General features: G+C 37.7%; 2 protein-coding genes and 2 long non-coding RNA genes across 5 annotated transcripts; 2 read left to right on the top strand and 2 right to left on the bottom strand.

The window, feature by feature from the left end:
• Positions 1-393: 393 nt before the first annotated feature.
• On the top strand, positions 394-17,351 carry LOC144010251 (uridine-cytidine kinase-like 1). 2 transcript variants are annotated; one of them, XR_013281173.1, is made up of 17 exons: positions 394-528; positions 1,759-1,970; positions 2,397-2,503; positions 2,686-2,856; positions 4,981-5,052; positions 6,438-6,627; positions 6,712-6,773; positions 7,697-7,713; positions 8,853-8,951; positions 9,030-9,123; positions 9,205-9,267; positions 13,725-13,847; positions 13,941-14,048; positions 14,209-14,365; positions 15,280-15,377; positions 16,619-16,712; positions 17,300-17,351. XR_013281173.1 is itself a non-coding variant. In XM_077510477.1 (15 exons), exons 1-15 carry the CDS (start codon positions 434-436, stop codon positions 15,354-15,356), a joined length of 1,647 nt encoding a protein of 548 aa, XP_077366603.1. In that variant the 5' UTR covers positions 394-433; the 3' UTR covers positions 15,357-16,120. The 2 variants fall into 2 exon arrangements, 1 of the variants encoding a protein (XP_077366603.1); XM_077510477.1 differs by lacking the exons at positions 16,619-16,712; positions 17,300-17,351 and having other exon boundaries at positions 15,280-16,120.
• Positions 11,208-12,820, bottom strand: LOC144010257 (uncharacterized). The gene is made up of 3 exons (XR_013281174.1): positions 12,426-12,820; positions 11,477-11,720; positions 11,208-11,376 (listed from the first exon to the last, which is right to left on the bottom strand). It is a non-coding gene; the product is annotated as an uncharacterized LOC144010257 (long non-coding RNA).
• On the bottom strand, positions 13,423-14,536 carry LOC144010258 (uncharacterized). Its single transcript, XR_013281175.1, has 3 exons — positions 14,243-14,536; positions 13,950-14,105; positions 13,423-13,842 (listed from the first exon to the last, which is right to left on the bottom strand). It is a non-coding gene; the product is annotated as an uncharacterized LOC144010258 (long non-coding RNA).
• Positions 16,619-24,645, top strand: mpv17 (mitochondrial inner membrane protein MPV17). The gene is made up of 8 exons (XM_077510488.1): positions 16,619-16,712; positions 17,300-17,377; positions 18,389-18,504; positions 19,184-19,276; positions 19,371-19,466; positions 21,332-21,364; positions 21,444-21,496; positions 22,882-24,645. Coding segments are annotated over exons 1-8 (540 nt in total). The 5' UTR covers positions 16,619-16,711; the 3' UTR covers positions 22,952-24,645.
• The last annotated feature ends 108 nt before the right edge of the window (positions 24,646-24,753 follow it).

Genomic DNA, 24,753 nt, shown 5'->3' with positions numbered 1-24,753 from the left:
CATATATGTGAAGTAGTAGCTTGTGGATGATAATTCTAATGTACAGTACTGTAATAAAAAAATAAAAAAAAAAAGAAAGAAAACGACTGGTGCAATTGAACGCAGCATCTACATTGGAGGCGTCTGTGGATGGTCCGTTCAGGATCACCGCAGAGAATTATACATTTTACTACGACAGAGTAACCACCTATTAAAACTCCCATTCTCTCGCAAGTAAACGTCATATATGTCGTGTTGTAAAATACATTTATAAATAGACAAAAAATATTGTCGAACGCAAAGTAATAAACTAGTTCTGTCAAATCTTTTCAAACAATCTTTTTAAATAATCTCCAAATGCCCACGACACGTGAAGTAAGCTGCCGCTCTACGTGCTTATACGTAATGACGTCACCCGTGTTTGGGTTCCGCGCGGTTCGGGGCAGACGTGAACATGAACCCCACGTCGAGCGAGGCAGAGCCGGACGAGCTGTTTCCTTCCTACGGTGGCGTGAACGCCGCCGACAGAAGCATGTCCAGCCCCGACAGGTAGAAGCGACGTGTGGGACACGTGTAGTGCGTTGGGACGCCGTATAATGGAGCGCAAACTGCGGGCTAGCCGTGGGGGTGTTAGCAGGCTAACGTGGCTGGCTCACTGATCTGAATATATGACTGGATAGCACGCCATCTTGCTCCTCTCATCTCAAACAAGCAGACTACTGTGTATGGTATAGTGTACCGAGAAACGTTTCTTGGGTGGAGAAAAATGGCGGCCTCGCGACTTCAAAAGTCATGTCCATCCAGTCATATATTCAGATCAGTGGGATGGCTGGCCAGCGCTCTCCCGGCATCTTGCTAGCAACAGATAAAAATCACACAAAAGATAAGATAACATATTAGAAAACTCTTTTGAGTGTTGACGTCATACACATTTATATGACATTGTGAGATATTTTTTTTTTACTATAAAAGTCGTTAATGCTGTTTTAATTATTAATTAAATTATTTTAATTCTTAATTTAAAGTGGACCCCCGCGTGTTCGCGTTTCGGCACTCACATATTCACGGATTTTTTTTTTTCTGAATTTTTTAAAATTTTATTTTACATTTATTTTTTGTTTTTGGTTTTCTTTTGACCACTAACCATTTTTTCTTGGTAAATGGAAAATGATTGAAGGTTTTTCAAGAATATTTTGGGATATATATATATATATATATATAAAAAAATAAAATTTTGGATGCTTCCTTGTAAGCTTGTTGTGCCATATGATGACAGCCTTACTCATGCGACTTGCAACCCCACATGTCAGCTGTCTCCTGGGCATCGTTGCGTATTCCTGGGGAGGGTCGGCCTCCCCTTCCCACCACCGCCCTCCCCCTCAAGCGCACCGACAGCAAAATCACCGTGGAGGTATTTTTTGAAGGCTCCTTCGAGTGAGTGGACTTCCTGCCTCCACGGGAACAGTGGCAACAGGTCCCCACAAAGTTTTTAATCATCATCTGACTATTTTTGACTTGATCCATAAACTGAATTTGGTCAAAAGTGTGTGTGTGTGTTTTTTTTTTTAAATCGGATTGAAGGCTTTGTGGAACCTGAAGTTGCAACCGTTGACAGAAATGCCTGCAAAGGAGCAGCGTGGGGTCGCCGTGAGCACATCGGGCATATCTGATGGCAGCAAGCACGGAAAATCACTCATTGTTTCAACAGAAATGATTAAAAGTCAAATATGATAAGTCAAATGTTTTTTTTTTTTTTTCTCATTTGTTTTCAAACCTCAGCGGACGTGGCGAGGACTTCCTGGACGGCTTCGCCAGCTGCATCCCTCGCTGCTGCCCGCTGGCGCTGACCCTGTCGCCCCGGAAACGTGCCGGCAGCCAGTGGCAAAGGCAGCCCCCGCTGCTGAGGACCAGCAAGAGGACCATCTACACCGCTGGCAGGCCCCCCTGGTACAACGTCGCCGGGAACACCTTCAAAGAGGCCTTTGTCATCGGTGAGCAAAATGGGATTCAAGATGTTTTTTTGTTTTTTTTGGGTAACATGTCGAACACCGGCAGCTGCCATGGCGATGCTATAAGTGCAGTGTGAAAGGGACTTTACATCTGGTATATAAAATAACTTAAAATAACGTTCTCCTGTGCCTCCTTGTGTTTTACGCCTCAAGCTGCGTCCCATATGTTTAATCGCACGCGCGTGTTCACGGTTCGTTTCTCAGCTGCTGCTGCGACTGTTTAACGTGTGCATCAGCGAGTAAAAGCAACCACAGCGCACTAATGACCTTTCATTTTTACTCTGAAAAATTATATTAAATACATTTTTTTATATATATATATATATATATATATATATCCAAGCCATTATTTCCAGTCTCCAAGTCATTTCTTTTTCTTTTTTTCTTTTTCTTTTTTCCTTCCATTAGGTCTGTGTGGAGGAAGCGCTTCTGGGAAAACAACAGTCGCCAATAAGATCATCGAGGCGCTGGATGTTCCCTGGGTGGTTCTGCTTTCTATGGATTCCTTCTACAAGGTATTCAACGGGTGGCGATGTAGAAAAAGTCTACACACCCCCTGTTCAAGTGCCATGTTTTTGTGACATCAGGAATTTCGAAACTTTCCACCATTAACGTGACATGTAACCCGTACAACTAATTGAATCGAAATCCTGCCTATGGTTAACTCCTAATAAGTTTTTTTTGTGTATTTGACAAGGTACTGAACAAAGAAGAGCAGGAACTGGCGGCCAAGAACGAGTACAATTTCGACCACCCCGACGCTTTTGACTTTGAGCTGCTGGTCAACGTCCTGCGAAAGCTCAAGAAAGGAAAAAGCATCAAAGTCCCCGTGTATGACTTCACATGCCACTGCAGACGCAAAGAATGGGTACGTTTTTTTTTTTGTTTTCAGCAAAAATGTAAATTTAAGAAAAAAAATAATTTTTTCCCGAAAATACTGGTAGTTTTTTTTTTTTTTTTGTCAATTTGCATTTTTTTTTCTTTTGTTTGTTTTTTTTCCAGCAAAATCTTAAATTTAAGAAAAAATCATTTTTTTTTCTAAAAATAGGACGAACTTTTTGGTAAAAAAAAAAAAAAAAAGTCGATTTTTTGATATGTTTAATTTTTTAGTTTCATTTTTGTAATTTTGCATCAATATTGTTTCCCCCCCCCCAAAAAAATTGCCATTTTGTTAAATTTCTTTATTTAGGTCAGTATTGCATATTTTCATTTAATTCATCATTAATTTTACCCCTGCCATTTTATTGTCCTTTTTTTTTAATTTTTTTTTTTTTTTGGGGGGGGGGGTGGTCAAGCTTTATTTTTGTCATTTTTCATCAGAATTTACACTTTTCGAGCACAACATTCCATTTCAGCAGCTCTTTAGCATCATGCTGGTGAAATGAAATAAGAAGAAGAGAAGAAGAAATTTTGCTGGCTTAAGTCAATCTTTTCCATCGACACTTTTTTTTTTTTTTTTTTTTTTTTTTACATTCTGACTGACTGAACAATATGTACAAAAAACAATAACGTTAGTTTTGATTTCATTATAACTTGTGGGATATTATGATGATGACTTCCCAGCATGTCACCAACCTTGTCTACATAATGAAAACACTTAATGTGCTAACCGTGCGCGCTAATGTGCTAATTATGCCCTTCTCACGTGCGCGTGCGACGCATTCAGGAATCAATCCGGCAGCGACAACTGTTCTCTATTTCTTGGCGATGTAATTTCATGGCTGAAAGGCACAAAAGCCTCATGGGAAATGGCCTGTCCACACTCACAAATCCTTTTATGCTGGTAATTAAAAAAAAGCCTGAAACGACCCCCCCCCCCCCATCCCGTCGCTCCCCCTCAAGGATGCCGCCGCCCACTCCCGCTTTTCTCTCCTTCCTCGTCGTCGTCGTCTGCGCTTCCATCAGGAAGTTCAGTCGGGTTGAGACGACGGTCGCACTTGAAGGTGTCGAGTCCGCACTTAAATCAGGTGTGAGGAGAGGGCGCGCGCGCACACACACAATAAATGAAGCGGTCGATAAACACTAAATCGGTTTCTTTACAATTCACATAAAGCGGCGGCCGCTTTGTCTCGGCTCGGCTGCGCGTCGTCGCTCAGTTTTTATCGACGCCGGCGCGACACTGATGGAGAAGCTACCTAACGACCACGACCATGCGCCGCCATTTTCTCTTGGAAAGCTAGTGTGATTTTTTTTATTTATTTTTTTTGGGTCATGTTGGCAGAATTTGATAAAATATCAGGGATGATTAGAGGGTTATTATAGTTTTTTGGAATTTTTCATTTTAGTTAGTTTTGATTTCGTTTGGAGTATTGCTTTTTTTTAGTTAGTTTTAATTCGTTTTCAGGGTGGTTCTGTTTTTATTAGTTTTACTTATTTAATAAATGCTTCGTTTTAGTTTTATTTATTTAAAAAAAAAATGTGTATTACTTGTGCGCAATATTTCAAAAACTATGGGGGACCAAAACTGCCAAAATTCAAAATAAATAAATAAATAGCTAAATAAATACATAAACGACTAAAAGTGAACATAAAAATGAATGTAAAAAAAAATATACAATTCAAAAAAAAATATAAAAAATAAATATAAATAAATATAAATTAAAAAAATTATATATATATATATATATATATATATATATATATATATATATATATATATATATATAGTGATCACGATTTAACTCTTTCATTCCCAATAACGAGAAAACACGTCAAGTAAAATCATGACGTATTTTTCCTCATACAAAAAAAACATGGCGGCTCTTCCGAAATATGTTTTCATGCACAATTCCATTTCATTTACTTTACCACTTTGACTTTCAGCCCTTTTTAAGAGCTCAGTAAGACATTTTTGCAAAATTGTACCAAACAAGTGAAAGTGATAAGATTACAATATCAAATCTATGACTTCATCATGTTCCGCTTTTAATGTTTCATAAAATATTGAGCCTTACTTACTACTGTTTTTCTTTTCTTATTTTTTTGTTTGCAGAAAACTATTTACGGGGCCAATGTCGTCATCTTTGAGGGCATCCTGGCCTTCGCCAACAAGGAACTGCTCAAGGTTGTTTTTTGTTTTACTTTGTTTTTTTATTTATTTATTTTTTTTATCTGTGAAAGCTACCTTCTTTTTATAGCAGCGTGTCCTGCCACACCGCTGTGGGTGTGCGCTTTGTGAGCTGGACCGTGGCGATAAGGCCTGCGGTCTCCCGTGGGATCCCTCCTCCATCACAGTTAATAACGACCCGCGTCTGGGCCGGTGATGAATGACGTTGAGCGGACTTACCAGCCCGCACGGATGGGAAATGCTGGTGATATGCTAATGAGGCTAATATGCTGAGAGATAGCGTACGTTCTTCATATAAAGAAGAAGATCTGCACTGGTCGTAATTGACATTTTTTCAAAATGGAAACATAAGGTACTCGTGCTAATGCTTAGCCAGTTAGCCGCTAATGCGAATGTCCTGCGGTGAAATTAGCTTAGTTTGCGCTGCCGGTGAAACTTAACGCGTTCATAAGCGGCCCGCTCCTCATGATGAGCGCCATCTTGTGGCAGGCGGCGCGTATGGATTTACGGCGTCCTCGGCTCTTTGCGCGACTGAGTTATACGCGCGCACGCTCGAGGGGAGACCCTCGTGTAAATCACACAATCGGTCCTTTTCATCCGGCCGCCCGGCAATATCTCATTTTTGTCACTTTTTGTTCCCTGGCTGTCATCGTCGTCGGAATTCGTTCGGCTCCATTGATTTTTTTTTTTTTTTTTTTTTTTTTTTTTTTGCTGAGTGGCTTGAAGCTTCGTTCACTTTGAAACGAGACAAAAGAGGACACTGTTGATTTTGTACTGATTGTATAGTAATGCTGCTCGATTATGAAGAAAATATGAACTCATTCATTTTTGCAAAGCCCACAAAATATTGTGTTCCATTGCTATAAAAACATGGAACCCACCGAAAGAAATATTAGTCTTTTCTTTCATCAGGAAAAAAAATAAAAGTATATTTCTATATTTTTCCACTTTGCAGCAATTGGCATTAGAATATAGCGAAGTTTCATCTTTATTCACAAATCTAATAAAATTGTATTTGAGCTTTTTTTTTTTTTTCCAACATGGCCCTGGTTGATCTCTTATACTCTGCTGCCATCTGCTGGCATTTTTGTAGTAACTACAATTTCTTCAACTGTTCTTTGTAGTTGAGAGGATGCATCAAAGCCTTCTGTATGCTCTAGCATAAAAAACAAAAAACAAAACGTAAAACATTTCATATATAACGTGTTTATACGTCTTTGGGAGCAAATGAGTTAATCACGATTAATTTGGTAATAATTGAAATCACGATTAGGACAATCAATCATTTGTTTTCTGGTACAAAACAAGAACATGTAAAACAAAAATGTGAAGTGTGAAAAAAGTGAAGATATTTACATTTTTTTTGTTTTTTTTTGGTCCAGCTGCTGGACATGAAGGTGTTCGTGGACACGGACTCGGACGTCCGTCTGACGCGGCGGCTGAAGCGGGACGTGTCGCAGCGCGGGCGGGACATCGGCGGCATCATCAAGCAGTACAACAAGTTCGTCAAGCCGGCTTTCGAGCAGTACATCGAGCCCACCGTGCAGCTCGCCGACATCGTGGTGCCCCGAGGTTATCTAGCCAACGTTTTGAAAGAAAAAAAACCCCAAAAAATATGACGCTGGGATCAAGATTGCTCTTTTGTCCCGCTCACAGGTGGTGACAATTTTGTGGCGCTGGATTTGATCGTCCAGCATGTTCACAGTCAGCTGGAGAAGGTAATGACAAAAATTTCACGCAAACCGCAAAGTACACGAAAATATTTATTTTATTTATTTTTTATTTTTTCAATATGTATGTTCATTGGCCTTCCTTTTAGGGGAATACAGTGTTTACTCGTTTATCGTGGATCTTATGTTCCAAAAACTGCCCACGATAATGGAAATATGTCTTAATTTAAAAAAGAATAATAAAAAAAAATCCCGGTAATTATACATATATATATATATATATATATATATATATATATATATATATATTTAAAAAAAAATTCTCTTGTTTTCGTGTGATTTTTACTTTATTACAAATGTTTTCTCATTCATCATGTTCTTTTTTCATTTACATGAGTTTTTTCCATTAAAAATGTTTTTTTTTAATTGACTTATTACAGTACAGTATATTTTTCTTTTTTTTTTGGTATGATTTTTAGTTGTTTTTTTATGAATTTTTTTCATTCATTTGTTTTTTTTTGTTTTTTCATTTACAGTTTTTTTATTAAGTGTTTTTTTAATGTACTTAATACAGTACAGTATATATTTTTTTCATTTATTATATATATATATATATATATATATATATATATATATATATATATATATATATTTTTTTTTTTTTTTTGTGTGTGTGTGTGTGTGTTTTGGTATGATTTTTAGTTTATTATGAATGCTTTTTCATTTATCATGTTTTTTTGTTTTTGTTTCCAGTTAGTCATTTTTCCATTAAAAGTATGTTTGTTTGTTTTTTTTGTTTTTTTGTTTGTAATTTACTTATTACAGTACAGTATATATATATTTTTTTTCATTTGTTTTTTTTTTCCGTTTTGGTATGATTTTTAGTGATTATGAATGCTTTTTCATTCATCTTTTTTTTTTTTCTCTCTCCCTCCCACCCGACCTGGCCGAATATTGCGCAACTACCCCAGCGTGAGATCACAGTGAGGTACCTCTGTTTTGATGACTTTTTACTACTACTTTCCACTCAGCCTCAAATTTCTTTTCAACATTCATGCAGCATCCAATTGAATATTAAAAGCGGCCTTTCAAATTAAAAGCCTCCTAATACTGCAATGTCATGTCAGCCTTTCAATCTAAAAATCTACATTTAGCGTTGTGGTCGCCACCTCTTGCACCGAAAAAATAAAAAACTAATAAATCCGCCGTGAAGGTGTCACAGCTGCGACGCCGTTGGCCGTTTGATTTCCGCTCTCTTTCCTCCGCAACGCGTATCGTCATCACTTCCTGTCACACCGTCCTTCTCCAGCGGAAAAGCCGCGCTGGCATATGTGAGGCGCCTTGTTGCCCTCTGACCTCGTTTGACGTGCGTTTTCCACGCCGTCGCTACTCCCGACAACAAACCGTGTGCGTAACTTACAAACACCAACCAGTCATTTGTGGCTACTTCATTTTTAGCTCAATTTTTATTTTATTTTAACTTTGTAATTGCTTTGTTTTTTTTTTGGTCCAGAATGTTGACTATGAGTATAACTTTTAAAATAAAATGTAATAAATATATATAGATTTATTTTTTAGTTTTTTGTCACAATTGTTGTCCGTGGCATGCTTTTGGTAAAGGTCAATCTGACAGGATTACATTAAGAGATGTAGCACCACCTACTGGTAATAATGGGAAAAAAGACGCATCAAAATGAGTTTTCATTATAATTTTGCAAAATTGTATTTTTTTTTATTTGAATTAATTAATTATTAAATAAGTAGTAATTTAATAATAATTACACAATTTAATTTCACAAAAATATTTTTTTTTGCAATTAATCAATAAATTATATATCTACTGATAAAATAAAGGAATAAATATATTTTATTTTATTTTTTTTACAGCAAAATTGTGTTCTTTAGAATTTGAATTAATTAATCAATTAAATAAATATACATTAAATAATAATTAATAAATAAAAATTACATAATTAATTATTTAACAAAAATAAAAAGTGTATTTGTAATTAATCAACAAATTATATATCTAATAACAATAAAATGAAGGAATACAAAATACATTTTATTTGATTTATTTATACTTTATGACCAACTTGTTCGTTTCAATGTCGTTGTCATTTTCAGGTCTGCTTTGACGTCGGCCCACCAAGGCGAGCCTCTCCCCGCCACTCTGAGCGTCCTGAAGAGCTCGCCGCAGGTGCGCGGCATGCACACCATCATCAGGTAAAGCCTGACGTGAGTGATCACGTTTTCTTATTATTATTTTTTTTTTACTTCACCTTCCTGTCGCCTCTTCATTAGGAACAAGGAGACCAACCGGGACGAGTTTGTCTTCTACTCCAAACGATTAATGAGGCTCCTGATCGAACACGCCCTCTCTTTCCTGCCCCTCGAGGTCCGTTTGGTTCCCCTCAACGTCTTCATTTATCCGCTGAGGGGAACTGCCACTTTTTTTTTTTTTTTTTTTTGTCTCCAGCCCGCATCTGTGGAGACGCCTCAGGGTATCGTCTACCACGGCAGGAGGCTGAGCGGGAACAGAGTGCGTCACTTTTCTTCTTTATCAGGGTGTCCGCCAGTCAATTAAAAAAAAAACAAACATGAAAAGTCATTCAATGGATTTTGCTGAAATGAAATGGCATTAAAGCCCCAGTGTGTAGCTCACGACCGCCATCTATCGGTCAAACAAGATAATGCAATGATTTTAAGCACACGAACTACGGCGTCCCAGAGAGACCCTACTTCAACAGCCTACCACCAATTTCACCAGAACGCAAACAACTTCTGGTATTCCCTCGAGTGATGACGTAAGTGAATTGCATTTGTTAGACATACTGTACAGACCCCTAATATTTGTGATTTAGTCATTTAATTTCAGAATTAATATTTTTGTCGGCATTGTTAGGAAATACTGTACGTCAGCTAATGATAATGGCTATCTATGTTCATATTTGTTAGTGCAACTAAACTATGCAACAGAGAACACACAGTTATGTTATATGTTTTATAGACATGTGGACCATCTCAAAGAGGGCGAGGGAGACGAGGAAGAGAACGCGGAAGTGAACGCGGTGTCTCGTAACGTACAATTATGTCATCATGGAAAAATAATTCCATTCGAGCATGCATGTGAATGGCTCAAAACATACCTTTGCTTGGAATATGTGGTATTTAGATTACATCGTTTGCTGATATGTTTAGTATATCGTACAAAAATAATGGTGTTAACTGAACTACACAGATGCAACTCAGACTCGTAAACCCCCCCGTGTCTTGTTGCTACTAACCACTCAGAAAAGTGCTGCTTACAAAAACATTTGAAACCCTTTACTCAGATATCGATTTGTCACCATGTTGAACAATTTTACCTAATAAATATCACTAAGCAACTTAATTAGTTTTGATTGAAGATACAACAGCTTCCTTGTACTTCGATGTGCAGGAATTTACATGGCTTTCACAAATAGTCTTGCTCATATAATAATGTACTTCATTGGCTCAGTGACTTTCAGTTCATTGTTTGGTACCTCATCTGACATACAATTGTTACCTTCTTGCAGAGACTCGATCGTACAGGAAATGACCATGGAGGAACATGAAGATATCCAAGTCCAGCTGATAGACTGACACCAAGAAATACTTTTTGACACATTGCTGACACATCAGCACCACCATGATTTCCTGTACCTGGATCCCAGACTGCAGCACCTTGGTGACTTGTGGCAAATAAGTGACACTTTCCCAGATCCTCGAGGACAATACAAAGGTTTTTTACCTGGCATATAATTAGTCCATGTCTGACACTTGCCGTAGTTTGTATAACTTGTATATTGTTGTTGTGTGTTAATTTGTACATTTTGAATAACTAAAAAATACTATTTCCTTTGGCGTCAACATGCAGTGTTCATTCGACACCTAACCTAACACTATTTTACATGACTAGAAATGTAAAACATCAAAAGCCTGGAGAATTATTATAAATGCTTGCAATGACAAGCAATTCTTCATTGGCCAATGAATGTAAGGTACAGTACATGAAAATGAATAAATAAAATAAAGTAAAATAAAAGTCTACATGAAATGAACATATTAACTTAAAAAAAAAAAAAAAAATGCTGTTATAATATAATGAGCGACATGAATTGCAGTTGATCCAGAAATTTACCAATACGCTGTGCATTTCAAAATATGGAAAATAGACATACAGGTTTGGGCCAAAGGTAGTGTTACAGAGCAGGTATGTGTTGTACACAGCTAAAATATCTGATTAACTCAATACCATGATGGGTTTTTTTTTTTTTGTGTGTGTGTGTGTGTGCTGACATTGTCCCCCATTAACATTGCAACATTCCTCAAACTCTCCCGAACACATAGTATGATCTGTAACACTACTTTTCGCCTACTCTATGATGTTATTGGGGCAAAATCAAGGAAGGCTTGTCCATTGATTGTGTGAACAGACTGCAGTAAAAATGAAGTCACTTCAATGTTTGCTGGTTTTATTAAGTTTTACATGCTCCTTGACTGCACAAGTACATGTTATGGAGTGAGGGCATGTTCCCACCAACGATGATATCATATTCTTCAAAGGCTTGCTGAGGAAAGTGAGGGAGGAGTCACTCCATGGCTTCAGACACCTGGTCAGCAGGTCCTGTGTAAAACAAGTGGTGCTTGTACATGTGACCATTCCGTATTGCTTCACACAAAAAGTTCATGTAGTGTGCAATGCCGTCCATATGTAAATGACATACCAAGACGTCGGCTGACTTCAGTTTGTTGCAGCTCAGATATGGTAGGTGGAGATACTGGTGGTACAACACCGAAGCCTTCTGGGGTCCTCCATTCAAGTGTCCTCATTCGGGGCATTCCAATATGGCTGCTGACTCTCCCCTTGATATTTTTTTTTCTTGCAGGTCGGTGATGTATTTAAACGGTGCATGAATGCTTGTATACATCAGAATATGGTTCTGGAACCCCTCAAGTTTGGCTGTTGATCTAGTGTGACACAAACAAAAACACAATTATAAAATAAAATAGAATAATTGATGATACTACTATATGTCACCAACTTTCCAACAAAGCCCCCAAAATAGAGGTAAGATCTTTAGTTTTTGGGCCCAAAACATTGTATTAGCTAGATAAAAGTAACTTGACTGCATACTGCATAGAATATGCAAAGGCTGCTTGCTTGTCGAATTTCCGTGGAAAACGTGGCAGCCTGTAAATTCTTGTGCACCCAATTACACAATGGACCAGTACACACTTGAGTGAGAGAGTTCAGACTCTAGCAGTGCTTACGGTACAGCCAGCATTTAAGTCCAGAAAGTTATTCCCTGCCGAAAATTAATTTCGAGAACCCTATTTTCACCAACCACAACGAAAATAATTTTCAACTCCTCCACTAATACAGTATGCTTTAGATTCTCTATTGAAGTTATGGGCAAATATACCTCCGAAATCACAGTTACATTACATTACACAATAACTTGCGCATTTACTCTAAATATAACGTGCCAGCGGGAATCTTTTTTTTTTTTTTCAAAGCAAGTAGCTACATAACGAAATCGTTCGAGTGGTGCGGAGTTGCTAATCAACAGATACAGTGATCGTAAAACAAAGGTACGAACATCGTATTAATTAGTACGGAGTATACTTTTTCTCTCGCTCTCAAAACGTAAACACAAATGTACTCTTACTTACCGGTCAAGTAGAAAGCAGTCGAAGGCACCGGCACGTCCCAAACCTAGTCTGTTCCTCATTTCTCTCCATCTGGCAAATGCGGCTACAATATAAACTCTTGTTTTGTCGCGCTGAAATAAAATAAATTCCCAAAGTAAGTGTGATGCTTGATAATGCTCTCTTCGGGGACCGGAAACTCTTCTTCTTCGTGGACATGCGGTCGCCATACAAACCGGAAGTGCGTTCCAAAAACGCGTTAAGAAATGGAGCGCTGAAATTTGTCTTTGACGGCACCCGTAGCAGAAAGATGGCGGCGAAACATGGCAGACACTAGCAGGCGAGGCGCGGACATGTAAGATAATTTGCGATTTCTAGACTAACCGTTATATTTAAAAAAAGTACGTTTATGCGATACAACATATCTTTTTACATACTACTAACACAAACAATTGTTTTTTTTTTCCGAATGATTTATTATTTCACCACTAGATGCCACTGTATAATACTGAGTGTACCTTTAAATATGATGTCATTAAAATTTGAAGTCACTATAAGGCAATTTAGTAATAATAAATATTTAAAAAATAAAAAATAAAAATATATAATACAAATATTTTAAAATACTAAAATATTAAATATGTAAAATATAAAAATTACAAATATAACATATTTTTAAAAATGTCTTTGCCTTGACTGATGATTAGACAAACATCAATTGCTCTGAATTTGGGAAAAAAAAAATAAAGTACTCTTTCTGTCAACAATGTCCAACATGAAACACTAATGCCATTTCATGGCAGAAAAAAAAAGAAGACTCCTCACAAATTTGACTTAATGTTTCACACTTTTTAACTTCAAATAACTTTATGAATGACTGTAAATGTACTATTTTGATGAACTAAAAGATACAATTGCATTTGAATGTGATCACATTTGTCCACTTTCATGTTAATTAACAAGACATGGGCCACAAATGAAAGCCTGATTTATGCATATAATGTAAAGAACAACAAACAAACAAAACAAAACAGATACACACACACACAAGTGAGCAGACAGGCAAACATACAAGCACCAACCAATAATATTCTATACACAAACATTGGATTGGTCGCCAGCCAATGACAGAGCACATATCGATAAACAAATTCACATTCATCGCTGCATACAAATTAGCTGCTGCCACCCACCATACATATATTTCAAGTCATTTTTTTTTATGGCACAGAAATGATATGGAGTCAATCTTTGACTGTACAAGATTTGCTCTCTCATTAAAAATCGGACGTTTTTTGTTGAGTTGTGTTTGGTTGTTTTCAGATCACAGGCGTGTCCATCGTAAGGGCGGGGGAGACCATGGAGCAGGCGCTCACGGCTGTGTGCAAAGACATCCGACTGGGGAAAATCCTCATCCAGACCAACCGCCACACAGGCGAACCTGAGGTGCGCCCACCATTATTTTTCTTGCTATATTTTCCCATTAAAATCATCTTTTTAAAAGTAAAATATATATATTTTTTAATGTTGTGAGTGTAGCTGCACTACCTGCGACTACCCAAAGACATCAGTGAGGACTTTGTCATCCTGATGGACAGCACCGTGTCCACCGGGGCCGCCGCTCTCATGGCCATTCGGGTTCTGCTGGTGAGTAACGACCGTTTGTCATTCGTACTCCAGGCCTGCAGGGGGAAGCACCTGCGCCTTGAACAAGAAAGGATTTGGTGAAGAAAAAAAAATCAAGCGATGTTGCGAACTCACTGGATGTTGGGACATGTTTTGACGTTTTTACGCTGAATGTCGGAAGGACCACGACGTGGCGGAGGACAAAATTTTCTTACTTTCGCTGCTTATGGCGGAAATGGGCGTCCACTCGGTGGCCTACGCCTTCCCCAGCGTGCGCATCATCACCACCGCCGTAGACAAGGAGGTCAACCGCCACTTCCACATCATCCCCGGCATCGGTGAGATCCCCAAAAAAAAAAATTAAAAATGCATTCCATCACCTTCTGTTATTTTTGGGAGTTTTTTTGTGCCATTTTTGGCAGTCAAACATTAATATTTTACCTAGAATAAATGTTGATATTTTCATTATTTTTCACGTACAATTAGTACCTTTAAAAACACATTTTGCAACTTGCTGTGGACTGAAAATGACATCACAAAGGGCTCCGGTAACCAATCACAGCTCAGCTTGTGAATGTCACATGACCAAACCTAGAAAACAGGCGAGCTGTGATTGGTTACCGGAGCCCTTTGTGATGTCATTTTCAGTCGACAACAAGTTGCAAAATGTGTTTATAAAGGTACTAATCGTACGTGAAAAATAATGAAAGTATCAAATTAATTATAGACGAAATATTAACTTTTTATTGCTATAATGGGATAAAAAAGTGAAGTATCCATTAAAAAAAAATCCAAAACCATTTTTTTGATATGTTATATGAAGCCCCACTAGTCTAAATATGGCATTGTGGTTAATATTTTGTTCGTGGAATATGTATTAAGCAGCAAAATCCACCTCGGGGCGGCCATTTTGCCGCTTGCCATCGACCGAAGATGACATCACAAGTGGCTCGGCTAACAGCCAATCACAGCGCAGCTTCAGAAAAACAGACGAGCTGTGATTGGCCGTTGTCTGATCCCTGCGCGACTGTGATGTCATCTTCCGTCGACGGCAAGTGGCAAAATGGCCGACAACCTGAGATGGATAAAAAAAAAATGGCTAAAGTGTGATATTAATCAGAATGTCGTGTTTAGGTTAGTGAGAAAAAAGTCATTTTTGTGACCAGGAATGTTGAGCGGTCAAATACAATATATTAACAAGCCACTTTTTAATGCAATACGCCCCGTTTAAAAGTGTCCCGCTCTCTCAAAGGTAATTTTGCCGATCGCTACTTCGGCACCGACGCCCCTTCCGACTGGTGTGAAAGTGACGACGAGATGGACTTGTGACGGATCCTGAAAAGCAAAAACGTTGGTGGTATTTTTCAAAAAAAAAATTGTTACAAGTAGCGTATTCATTTTCACGTGTTTGATTGCGTAAAGGAGCACTTGAATTGTTTTAAAAGGGACAACTTTATTTCATTCGGCTGCTTTATCTTCAGCAAAAGTACGTCAAAGATGGCGGCTCAAGTTTTTTTTTTTTTTAATCCGTCCCACATGGTCTTTACGTTACCGAGTCTTGCAACTGAAACCACGTGAATTCTGCAGTATCTCTGATGATATCATAGCAATCACAGATTACAAGAATTATGACAATTCTTTGTACTTGAATTACAAAACCATTTTTTTTGTTTACTTGAACGTGCATAATCATTTTTATTATGCCTTTACAGCTTTTTTTTTTTTTCATGAGCCAAGCTCTAAACGTTTAGTTACAAAATGACTGTCAATAGTGTTAAATCGGATGTTTGTTTTCATTGAGCTAAGATAGCAAAAATATCTTGTTGATTTTCTATTGTTTGGATTTAAAGCAAAATGTCAAGTATTTGGAACGGCAACTGGTTGCTGCCATTTTTAATGTTTTAATTTTTTTTATTTTTTATAATTGATTGACTGTGGCTTTACAGCCCAAATAGCTCAACAAATGTTACATTTTCTATGATTTTGTGAGAACATCAATATTTGACAAGCTGTATTGCTCCACTGGACCAGAGCGTACTTGAAAAGAATTCACCCCTCATGAATTGTTAAGTTCAATAAACTTTTCGTTCATATTTTTTGTTTTGTTTGTCCTTTAAACTTCACCACATGCTCACAATTAAACTGAAAATTAATTTTGCGTTTACATGACCGTTGTTGTTGTGCTGTTTGAAATGTGCGATATTGTCCACCAGGTGGCGCAACACTTGGTGGATTTTTCTAATACAGCGGAAGTGACGACAAACGCCTTCGTGTGTGGCCTTCACCGGTTGTAGGAAATAACTACGGTGTCGCGTGTTGTGCATTTAAAAATTGGCACATGTTAATAGGTCGGCGCAAATCTATACTTTAACGCTTATGTTTACAATTTCGATAAGTTTAGGCTACTAATTTCAACTGTTACCATGGGGCGTGTTTGAATTCTACGAGGTTACTTTTACGGCTAATTTAAAGTTGCTGTGGTTATCAGAGTGATCTACTTACTACTTTTTGTTTTATTTGTTGTAGCTTTAAATCACATTACATTCCACAACTAATTAAAATGTTACATCATGTGTTTGTCATTTTTCAAGTGGGATACATATAATACGAGGGACTTGGCCGTGGGCCGGTGAAGGCACGTGAACGCATCATCAGCCTCCACGCCAGTGAGGCATCTCGAGAGAAGTAAGTCAACATTTTCAATACGTTTCGAATGACGTTCATTCGGCACAGCACAGTCGTTATTTTTGTGATCATTTGGAGTAAATACCGAAACAAATTTGGCTTCGTGCAACCTTTAATGGCACCACCTCCTTTGACGTACTAATCTAGCTATGTAACATAACAGTTTACCTGAAGCGGCACGTGACGCCGACATGTCATTCACAAACCTCAACATTTACAAGTCGATGCATTGTTTTTGCAAACATTGTGGCTTGTCGCGCGAGGACTTTATAGTCATTCTTTGTTTTCGATGCCGCTCTTTCATTCGGCGTCATGTTTCCGTTCAAACGTGTTGATTGATGCATTGCATTTCCGGTCTCAACAACTAAATTGAATGAACGACGTAACGTCACGTATTTGCAGGAATGAGTGGAGTCACGTTGGGACGTCCTCGACTTCTTCATTTGAGCCTTACCACAACACTTATGGAAATATGTTTGTGCGTAGCTTGCACATAATGTTTAAAGTTTAGAAAGATTAGATTATGCTGGCATAAACTGTGTTATTGTCACCCACTTGATGGCAATATTTTGTTTTGTTATTGACAGTGATGATGGCGGGCCTGTGGCGGTCCTACCAGGCCCTGATGGCAAGACGCCCTTGGACGGTGCAGATTGTGACGGCCGGTGGGTGAGAGCACTGCAACACACCAAAACACAAAAATAGCATACTCACCTTGACTTTCATCTCAACTTTTTTGCGTACTTGGTTCAAAAAAAAAAATAAATGTGTGTCATCAGTGAACTTTGCAGAGTCAACAAAGGCAAAAGAACTTTGAACACAACACACATGCTAGCATATTTTTTTTTGCACATGGTGCAGCCTGAAACACAGATTAACATTCTCCAAGGACAAAACCACTTTTCACACATTAATCAGTTAATCAAGCCAAAGTCACTGCAACAATTCCCTCATATGAAGTCCAAAACACAATTTTGGAGAAAGTCGTCATTCAAAAAATCCTTCTTTAAAACCTGAGTCCTGCCTAAAAACCAGCTTGAACCAAGAATTTACCTAAAAGTTGATCTTGGAAGCCTTTAAAAAAAAAAAAAAAAAAAAAAAAAAGTCTAATCTTTGTTTGAAATGCATATTTCTAATCCCTGGCTTGAAACCTCAATTCAAAACTCCAGGATGCTGTTCTGGCTGCAAAAAAAAAAAAAAAAAAAAACAAAAAAAAAAAAACTTACTTTTCACCCACTCTAGGCATCACATTACTTTTAACCATATAGAATAATATATATTTATTTAATCTTTTAACCTACATGCTTGAGTAAATGTCCTTTCGATATTCATAATTACTTTTTTCTGATATGTGCCGTTTTTTTGTTTGTTTTTGGTCATAGGACAGTCCTACTGCATTACACCATTTTACCACTTGATGGCGCCATTGTATGTCGCACTTGAGGTTCAAATCGACTGTTGATTTTGTTCTAAGTTTTTATTTTTATTTTTTTTTACATATCCCTCTAACATTATGACATTTTTTTAGTTCGAATAAATTGCTAGCGCAATTGCTTCAATCATTTTCCACATTAGATATCATTTTTAAAAATGGGCGGTACAACGGTTCTCTTGTTTGTTAAATTAGTTGTTGGTTACTTCATTTGTGTTTGTTTTTTTGGCGTTTGTTTGCGCAGGCTCTCTGGTGGGCGTCGGCGACGTCATCTCGCAGCAGCTGATCGAGCGGCGCGGACCCGCCCGACACGACGTGCGTCGCACCGCCAAGATGATGAGCATCGGCTTCTTCTTTGTGGTCAGGCTCCAACAAACCGATTGCCCGATGGAGGACCAAAACTGACAAAATTCAAAATAAATAAATCAATAAATAAATAAATAAAAGTGAAAATAAAAATGAATATAAAAAAATATAATTCGAAAATTATATCCAAAAAAATAATTATAAATGGAAATAAATCCATTATTTTCCTAAAAAATAAAAATAAATAAATTAAAATAAATCAGTTATTTTCACTTTTAGTAATTTATTTATTTAGTCATTTATCTATTTTAGTCATTTATCTATCTATTTATTTAGTTATTTATTTAATTATTTATTTATTTTTTTAGTCTTTTATGTATTTATAATTTTGGCAGTTTGGGTTCATACTGCCAAGTGGAACTGTTATTCAAATGAGGGGGCGGTCCTAAGTGTGTCTTGGGTTGGACTTGGTTAAATAAATAAATGACTAAAAGTGAAAATAAAAACAGATTTATTTCCATTTATATATATATATTTTTTTTTTCTATAATTTTTTATAATTCTATCTTTTTATATTCATTTTTATTTTCACTTTTAGTCATTTATTTATGTTGTCATTTATTTATTTTTTAATTGTGGCAGTTTTGGTCGTCCATAATTGCTAGATTGTGAGTCGGCCATTTTGTATAAGTCGTTGAGATTTCGATTGATCCGGCGACTTCCTGTCCGAAAGGGCCCGGTCATCGGCAGCTGGTACAAAGTTCTGGACCGTCTGGTGGTCGGAGGAAGCAAGAGTGCGGCCATGAAGAAGATGCTGATTGATCAGGTCGGATCTTCTCATAAGACTGGACTCGATTTAAAAAAAAAATATATAGAATGAAAATATGATTGCTAACGCTTTATTGTGTTTTTGTGTCCAGTTGTGCTTCGCTCCGTGTTTCCTGGGCGCCTTCCTGGCGCTGTCGGGAGTTCTGAACGGGCTGAGCGTGGAGCAGAACGTCGCCAAGCTGCGCCGGGTACAAAAAATTTTTTTTATTTATTTTTGATTTATCTTTTGTGAGCTGCTTACATGTTTCTCAGAAGGTTCGACCCCGGAACCTCTCAGCTGTGAGGCAGGCGTGCTAAACGCTACTTCACCGTGCTGTCACTATCGCGACTAAAACAAAACAAAACAGTACACGAGATATGAATACTTAACATTACGTCCAACCTTTCATCGAGCGGACATTTTGTCTGATCCACAACAACAGAACATGCTGAGCTTCCCTTTTACATCATCAAACTTTTTTCTTTTTTTTTATTATTATCTGTCACACTTAGTCTTGCCAAAAAAAACAAAACAAAAGTAACCGTAGCGTTGCAGCCAAAGCACAAAATGCGCGCGCGTGTTTGTGCGGTTCGCCGTTCAAACAGCGCCCTGCTCAATTATTGACGCTGGGAGGCGGGGCATGCGGGCGGCGACGTCAACGCGGGACACAAAACAAATGACAGAGAGGATGCTGGTCAAACACTTTGGCTGATGTTTGACTTGGAAAATGTCCTCTGACTGGATTTGCATTGAGAAAAAAACACACTATATATTCCAACACACTATATATTCCACACCGGTCCATTAGGTGGCAGTAATGCACATTACAATGTGACCGTCAACCGCTACATCCATTGAGGTTTTTTATTTTATTTTATTTGATTTTTTTTTTTATAATTACCACAGTAAATATTAATGAATTGAGTTTGGCTAAAAAAAATTGCTTTTGCATTACTAAACGTTGTGTGTATGGCTTTAAGAGGCGGGGCCTGCCTGGTGTGGGCATCAGCAAATCAGTGTAGAGTTGGTTGGCTGTTAACAGGCTAACTAGTTAAAAAATGACGAATTGAAAAATACAAAACAAACAAATGATGAATGCAAAAGCATTCATAATAAACTAAAAATCATACCAAAATGAAAAAAAATATACATACTACACAGTAATAAGTAAATAAAAAAACACTTAATGGGAAAAAATGACTGTAAATTGAAAAAAACAAATGATGAATGAAAAATCATTCATAATAAACTAAAAATCATACCAAAACAAATATTTTCATTATTTTTCATGTACAATTAGTACCTTTTAAAAACACATTGTGCAACTTGCTATCAACTGGAAATGACATCACAAAGGGCTCGGGTAACCAATCACAGCTCAGCTTGTGAATGTCACATGACCAAAACCTCGGAAACAGCTGATCTGTGATTGGTTACCTGAGCCCTTTATGATGTCATTCTCAGTCGACATCAAGTTGCAAAATGTGTTTTTAAAACTAATTGTACGTGAAATATAGTGAAAGTATCAAATTAATTATAGACAAAATATTCACTTTTTATTGCTATAATGGGCTAAAAAATAAAATTAGGAGTTGTTCCACTCCAGTCCTGTAGGAGGCAGTAACGTTCTCATAATTATATCCTTTCTTTTTTTTTCTTTTTTCCCACCACAGCGCCATCTGCTGGCGGTTCACTTGCACCCACTCGGGCCCACTGCAAGCAAACTGTAACAAGCAATACATATCCAATAATAATTATGACTCAAATATGAACCAATGAATTATGGTGATGACCTTTTTGTGAAAACATGTCCTTGAACGTCTCACCGGCTGCTTGTAATATTGTTCGCGTCGGCAAATCACGTCGACGTGCGCGCTGACGCGTGAAAATAATCCGGATGAAAAGTGCGTCGGCTGATAATTCGAAACGTGTTTTACTCTGATGGCAAAGTCTTGCATGCTCAACTTTCCATTTTCGAGTCGTACACGCTGTGACCTTCAACGGCATCAGCGTGCGTCACGTGTTGTGATTGTGGAGAAAGGAAAAAAAAATGTGATTGTGATGTCGTCGCAGGACTACGCAGACGCGCTGATCTCCAATTATTATGTAAGTTTTCATCCATTTAATTTCTTTGATGTCAAAAGTCGACGTTGTTGTCGTCATAAGTTGCCTTTTTGTGTGTCAGCTATGGCCGCCGGTGCAGATCGCCAACTTCTACTTCATCCCACTGCACCACAGGTCGGTATCATGCTCCACGTTCTCCATTTTGCTGCACCTTTGCCCCTTAGTCTCCAAAACGGATAAGAAGCATCTCACATAAATAAACGCACCTAAAAATGGTAGTGGACCCCGATGCTGTGTTAGCTCTGGACACTTCATTATTACAAATAATCCGCAGTCTCCACATTGCTGCACTTTGCCCTTTATCTCCTTTTCTCTTGGCAAGAAACACATTCTCGTGTAAGGTGGCCCCATTCCTGTACGCAAGCTCTGCATGCCGTAGTACTGTAAAATAGTCCACAGTTTGCATTTTGCCCGCATTCTCCTGTATGATAAGATTTGCTATCCACAAATACCGGTAAACACACGCTATCATTAGCTGACACCACTGTGGCCTGTTAGCTGTTGATGCTGCAGTTCTGTTATACACTCCGCAATCAATGCTTTGCCCTCATTCTCCTGTTGGATAAAATTTGATTTCCACAAGTAAACCCGCACACTAACATGAGCTGACATAATTGTTAGCTGTGGATGCCATCGTTTTGTTCTACACTGCACAGTCTCCACTTTGCCCTCATTCTCCTGCTGGATAAAATTTGTTTGCCACAAACAAATAAACACGCTAACATTAACATGCTCGCTAACATTAGCGGATACTGTTACTTTACCTCAGCTCTGGAAACGCTACAATACTAGTACTTCGCAGTGTCCAGTCCTTGCCCTCAGTCTCCCCATGGATAAATATGGCTCACAAAAGTAAACTCTCGCAATAATGTTACATTAGATTATCCCAATGTCGTTTGTTAGCTCGGGATGCTACCGCACTTCAGTTCACAGCCTCCACTTTGCCCTCATTCTCCTGTTGGATAAAATTTACTTGCCACAAATAAACATGTACGCTAACATTAGCGGGTGCTGTTGCTTTGCCTCAGCTCTCGACACTGCAATACTAATACTTCACAGTGTCCAGTCTTTGCCCTCAATCTCCCCATGGATAAATTTGTCTCACAAAAATTAACTCTCACAATAATGTTACATTAGCTTACCCCAATGTTGTTTGTTAGCTCGGCTATCGCACTTCAGTTCACAGTCTCCACTTTGCCCTCATTCTCCTGTCGGATAAAATTTGAGTCCCACAAATAAACACACACGCGAATATTAGCTGAGCCTCAACTCTGGGAAGCCACTCACTTTACCCTAAGTCTCCTCAAGGATCAAATTTCTCATACACAAAAGTTTTAGCTGACTGATGCTGTGTCTTTTCTAGAAGCACTTGTCTTGTACTCTAGTCTCTGCTTTGCTACCCTTTGCCCTTAGTCTCCTCTTGGATATATATATATATATTTTTTTTTAAACCCCGGTTGAACGTTTTTGGAATTTGAGGAACTTTGTGACGCTCTCAGGTTGGCTGTGGTCCAGATAGTGGCCGTGGCCTGGAACTCCTACTTGACCTGGAAGGCCAACGCCGTGTGATCCCCACCTGCGACCGCCATTTTGTTTTGTTTTGTTTTGTTTTTGATTGCTGCCCCTCACCATTCAACTTGACCAGGCTGACTCACGCCTCCCATGACTGTCTGGATGACACGTTGAACACAAATCATGATGGAAACGACACGCACACACACACATGCACTTCCTGGTTCGAGTTTTCATTTCTCACTGTGAATATTGTAAGTAGGCGGAGTAATTGTGAATTAAAAAAAAAAAAAGAAAACAAACTACCATTTGGGTTTTGCAGCAATATATTTAAAGTAGAAAATTCAAGTGCATCCGCACACTCACTAATTCGGACACGCATCTGGCAGATGAAAAATTAATTTCTCTTTGAAGTGCTCTTATGTAAACGTTTAGCGGGCACAATAATTGTGTGACTTGATTCCTGCGCGAGCGAGCGAGTGTGCGTGAGATTCAACACTTTGGCAGGAAAAGTCTCGTCACGTCACGTCACGTGATTGATGACGTTATGGCGCCTCATCATCATCTTTTATTTTGCATCCCGAAATATAATGTGTGCTTTTCCAAGTGTCAAGACAAGGCGAGCAAAAAAAGTGTTTGTGTGGGTGCGGGTGAGGGAAATGTTTGTGTCGTGCCGGTGACATCACAGCTCGTGTGTATAAAAACGACGCGTGCTCGCCGTCCTGCGCTGTGCGCACGAAAATCAGCGGAAACCTCAGCTGCACAAGCACCAGGAACCAAACAAGTAAGCGGATTTTTGCATTATTTTTTATTTTTTTACTATACAATAGACTGTAATTTAGTCGTTATTTTAAAAAAATGTACGTTGAACTAAAATTAAATATTTGTAATTTCTTGGTAATTTGGAGTTACAATATGAAGTTATCGGGTTGTTGAATAGTTGCCATTTTATGTATTTTTGAGCCGAAGATTGAAACATTTATGAATGTTTTAGTTATGTAATTTCGGAAGTTGAAAATGACAACATTTTGATCATTCTTTTTAAGTTCAATGTTAAAATTTATATGCTCAAAAACTAAAGTGCATTTTTTTAATACATTTTTGCCTTTTTTTTTTTTTTAGTTTTTGTTTCCCATAATTAATATTGTATTACATTAAGTGTATTTTGGAAGTTTTCTAGTTTATTTGAATTTTTTAACTCTTAATTTTTGCATGCATGCAAAGTATAATTAGCTGTATCGTATAAATTATACGATACACTACTGTTATTAATTTAATTTGGATGATAAAATATAATTTTATTTTTAATATTTGTTATACATGGCTGTGTCAGAATATGAGAATATTGTGATAAAGTCCATTATTTTCTGTAATGCAATTAAATAAGCAAGCATGCCATACATTCTGGATTCATTACAAATCAACTGAAATATTGCAAGCCTTTTATTATTTTAATATTGCTGATTATGTCTTACAGCTTAAGAAAACTCATATCCAATCTCAAAATATTAGAATATTTCCTCAGTCCAAGTAAAAAAATATATGCCATAATCAGTAATATTAAAACAATAAAGGCTTTCAATATTTCAATTGATTTGTAATGAATGTATGGCATTTTTGCTTATTGAAGAAAATAATTGACTTTATCACAATATTCTCAGACATTCCTGTATGGCCTACTCATTGTATTTTAGGCTTGGCGTTGTTTTGTAGCTAAACGCAATATAAATAAAGTTGAATTGATTGATTGAGCCGCGTTTTTTTTTAATCAATAGCGACAGTTTGAAATTCAATTTCATGAATGATTGCTCGTGTTTGTGCAGACATGAAGTGTTGCTCCTTCCTCCTCTCCTCGCTCC

The sequence above is a fragment of the Festucalex cinctus genome, chromosome 21 (genome assembly GCF_051991245.1).
Source record: "Festucalex cinctus isolate MCC-2025b chromosome 21, RoL_Fcin_1.0, whole genome shotgun sequence".
Taxonomy (NCBI): domain Eukaryota; kingdom Metazoa; phylum Chordata; class Actinopteri; order Syngnathiformes; family Syngnathidae; genus Festucalex; species Festucalex cinctus.
Note: the sequence above shows the minus strand (reverse complement) of the source record. Positions and strands in the feature narration are given on the sequence as shown.